General features: G+C 57.4%; 1 protein-coding gene across 1 annotated transcript in view; it reads left to right on the forward strand.

Annotated features, from left to right (window-relative positions):
- LOC124232416 (alpha-1-antiproteinase 2) overlaps positions 1-565 on the forward strand; it is a 2,038-nt gene extending 1,473 nt beyond the window's left edge. The window contains exon 2 of the mRNA XM_046649382.1: positions 193-565. Within this exon, the coding sequence (XP_046505338.1) occupies positions 193-485 (293 nt within the window). The 3' untranslated portion in view covers positions 486-565. The remainder of the gene's footprint in view (positions 1-192) is intronic.
- Positions 566-2,825: the final 2,260 nt, after the last annotated feature.

Here is a 2,825-nt window from a genome sequence, read left to right on the forward strand (position 1 = left end):
GGAAACCCCTCTCCCTCCTGAGGGTGAGGCTGTTTGCAGGGAGGCTGAGGACAGTGGCAAGGGAGGAGGAGTGAGGGCGCCATGGCGGAGTCAGGCGGCTGCTGGAGGAGGTGAAGGAGGCCCGTGGGCCCCCTGCAGAGAGTGAGGACGAGGATGGGATGCAGGCCAGTGGATGAGAGAGGCCTGAGTGAGCCCACCCGAGAACGCCCTCCTCATCGGGCCTTGCTCCCAGGCCGGGGTGGGGATCCTCCCGACCCTGCTCAGAACAGGCCTCTGTGCCCTCTCCCCTCCAGGCGCTGCACAAGGCCGTGCTGACCATTGACGAGAAAGGCACTGAAGCTGCCGGGACCACGATGTGGGAAATCATGCCCATATCGTTACCCCCAGATCTGAAGTTCAACAGGCCCTTTGTCTTAATCATCTACGATAGAAACACCAAGAGTCCCCTCTTCGTGGGAAAGGTGGTGGATCCCACCCAAAAATAACTGCCTCTCTGGTTCAGCCCTCCCCTCTCTGGCCAGGTCCCCACCCCAGACTACATTAAAGAATGGTTGACCTGGCACAAGCTTCAGTGTGACGGGCAAAGCTCTCATTTCTTGGCTCTGAGTCTGTGTTGACGACCCCAGGGTGTGTGTGGAACCCAGGTCACAGCAACCTTGCCTGTGTCCACTGTATTCAGGTCAACTAAGCATTTACCCCTCCCAGGCCCTGTGCTGGGCCTCGATGAAATGTCGGCTGAAACCCACAGCTTCCTGAAAAGCTCCAGGCCTCCCAGTCTGGGAATCCCCCAGGAGGAATGGCACGGGCTCAGATACCAGCCCGAGTCTCCCACCTCCACCAAGCATCCACTAGGCCCTCCTGCTGAGCCCCCAGCCCTGCTGGTGCTCGTGCAACCCCCGCATTCCTCCGTGACAGCCCTCACCCTGCAGGGCAGCCAGTCCCGACCATGAGGCTGCCTCCCTGTTGCTCCCAGAGCCTTCAGCTCACATGGGGACCTTGAGATGCCACATCTCCAGCAGCAAAAGGGAGACACCGGCTCCCCGTCTCATCCCACATTGTTCCCCAAGCCGGGCGTGGACCCCGACAGCGCACAGGTCTTTCTGCAAGTGGCTCCGGCTGATTCTCCCTGGAGCTCTTTCCAGTGGGGCTGCACCGGAAGTACATGCTTCTGTCCTCAGCATTTCATCTCTGCCTCAGGAATCCTCCAGCACACAGCTCTCCTCACCTGGCGTGCATCACCTGCTCCAACTCCCCCAGGACTCTCAGGCCCCCAAGGCACTTGTCCTGTGTGCACTTCTCCTCCCTAATCAGGTGGCCAGGGTGCCCTGCATGGCTCTGGAAAGTCATTCTAACGATTCTTTGGTCGAGAGAGAGGAAGTCTAACAGACCATCGACCGCCACTGGCCCTGCCTGTCCTCCCCTGGCCGAGTCTGATGGGCTCACATTTCAACTTGCCTGAGGACCCTCTCCGTGGTCTTCGGAGGGAAAGCCCAGCTCCTGGGCCACAGCCAGAGGCTGTGCTGGGAGCAGCCCTTTTCAGGAAGGGCCACCAGGCTCCTTCCCGTCCTCCAACGCCCTGCTGAAGGGCCACAGCTGTCAGGAAGATACTGGACCCCCAGCCTGAGGGAGCCAGCTCCCCAAACTCCCAGGGAACGTGCTGGTCCCATGAGAGAATGGCCCCATCCCACGCAAATCTCGGAATCACCGCCTAAGCCACTCCCTGGGCACGAGTGTGCACCTGAACAACTAGGTTGAGTCCTGTGACCTTTATACCTTTTCAGTCAAAATGGCCATATGTGTGCAACTCCACATAACAGTATAATGGTTAACGATTCCCTTTTTCCAGTGTCTCATGTCCTCTTGAGTTTTCTCTGTCTCGAGACTTGCAACTCCACAAAGTCCATTAAGGATACGGACATTGTCAAGCACGTTCAATAATCCCAGACCCAAGGGGCTAAAGACCTGGATGGAGTTCAGCCTCCGCCACTTTCTAGCTGTGTGACTTTAGTGACTTGCCATACATCTCTGAGCCTCCATAGCCTCATCGTGGTTACATAATCTACCTTGAGTTGGGAGTTGGTGTGGGATCACTTCAGATAGTTAAAATAGCTTATTGAGGATAGCAGAGCAGGGTGCCAACATGAGGGATGACGGTGATGGCTTTTGCATCCATGAGCTCCCTGTGTAAGCACTCAGAGCATTTTCGCCTTTAATCCTCACAGCAGCCATGTGAGGTTGCAAGTGGAGCCCCTCTCTCTTATTTGCACATTCTACAGAAGAAGAAACTGAGGCTCCGAGAGGCCAGTTGTCCTGCTCAAGGTCACGGAGCTAGTAAGCGGCAAAGCTGGCTTCCCGGGCTCTCCTTGTTCCTCCAATCCTCAGCACGTCACCCACGCTACCTACCAGATGGCCATGCTGGACCTTCATGGAGCTAGATTGCTCCTTGAAGGAGGAGGAATGCTGGGAGCCCACAGCGCAGGCAGCGATGCTCTGGAACAAGAGCTTCCCCTGAGCGGCTGGGGCTCTCCCCCTGAGGTTAACGAGCTCAGAACCCAGAGCAAGTGACTTGCGCAACCGGTCGTGGTCCCCACACGGCAGTCTGTGGGAGCAAAGGGGCAGGCACAAAGGCCAGTGGCATTCCTGAGAGCCCAGGGCAGGCCAAGGAGGCTGAGCTGAGGGCACTCAACTGAGATGCCGCCATTGTGCCCGGAAGAATGGCCTGTCGTTACATTAGTCTGGACTCTGGTTGACAGAGACCCAATTCCAACTAGTACGAAGCCCCCAGAGGGAAAGTCAATGGCCCCTGTGGGAAGCACACAGCTAGG

Source organism: Equus quagga, unplaced genomic scaffold (genome assembly GCF_021613505.1).
Source record: "Equus quagga isolate Etosha38 unplaced genomic scaffold, UCLA_HA_Equagga_1.0 HiC_scaffold_5872_RagTag, whole genome shotgun sequence".
In the NCBI taxonomy this organism is placed as follows: Eukaryota; Metazoa; Chordata; class Mammalia; order Perissodactyla; family Equidae; genus Equus; species Equus quagga.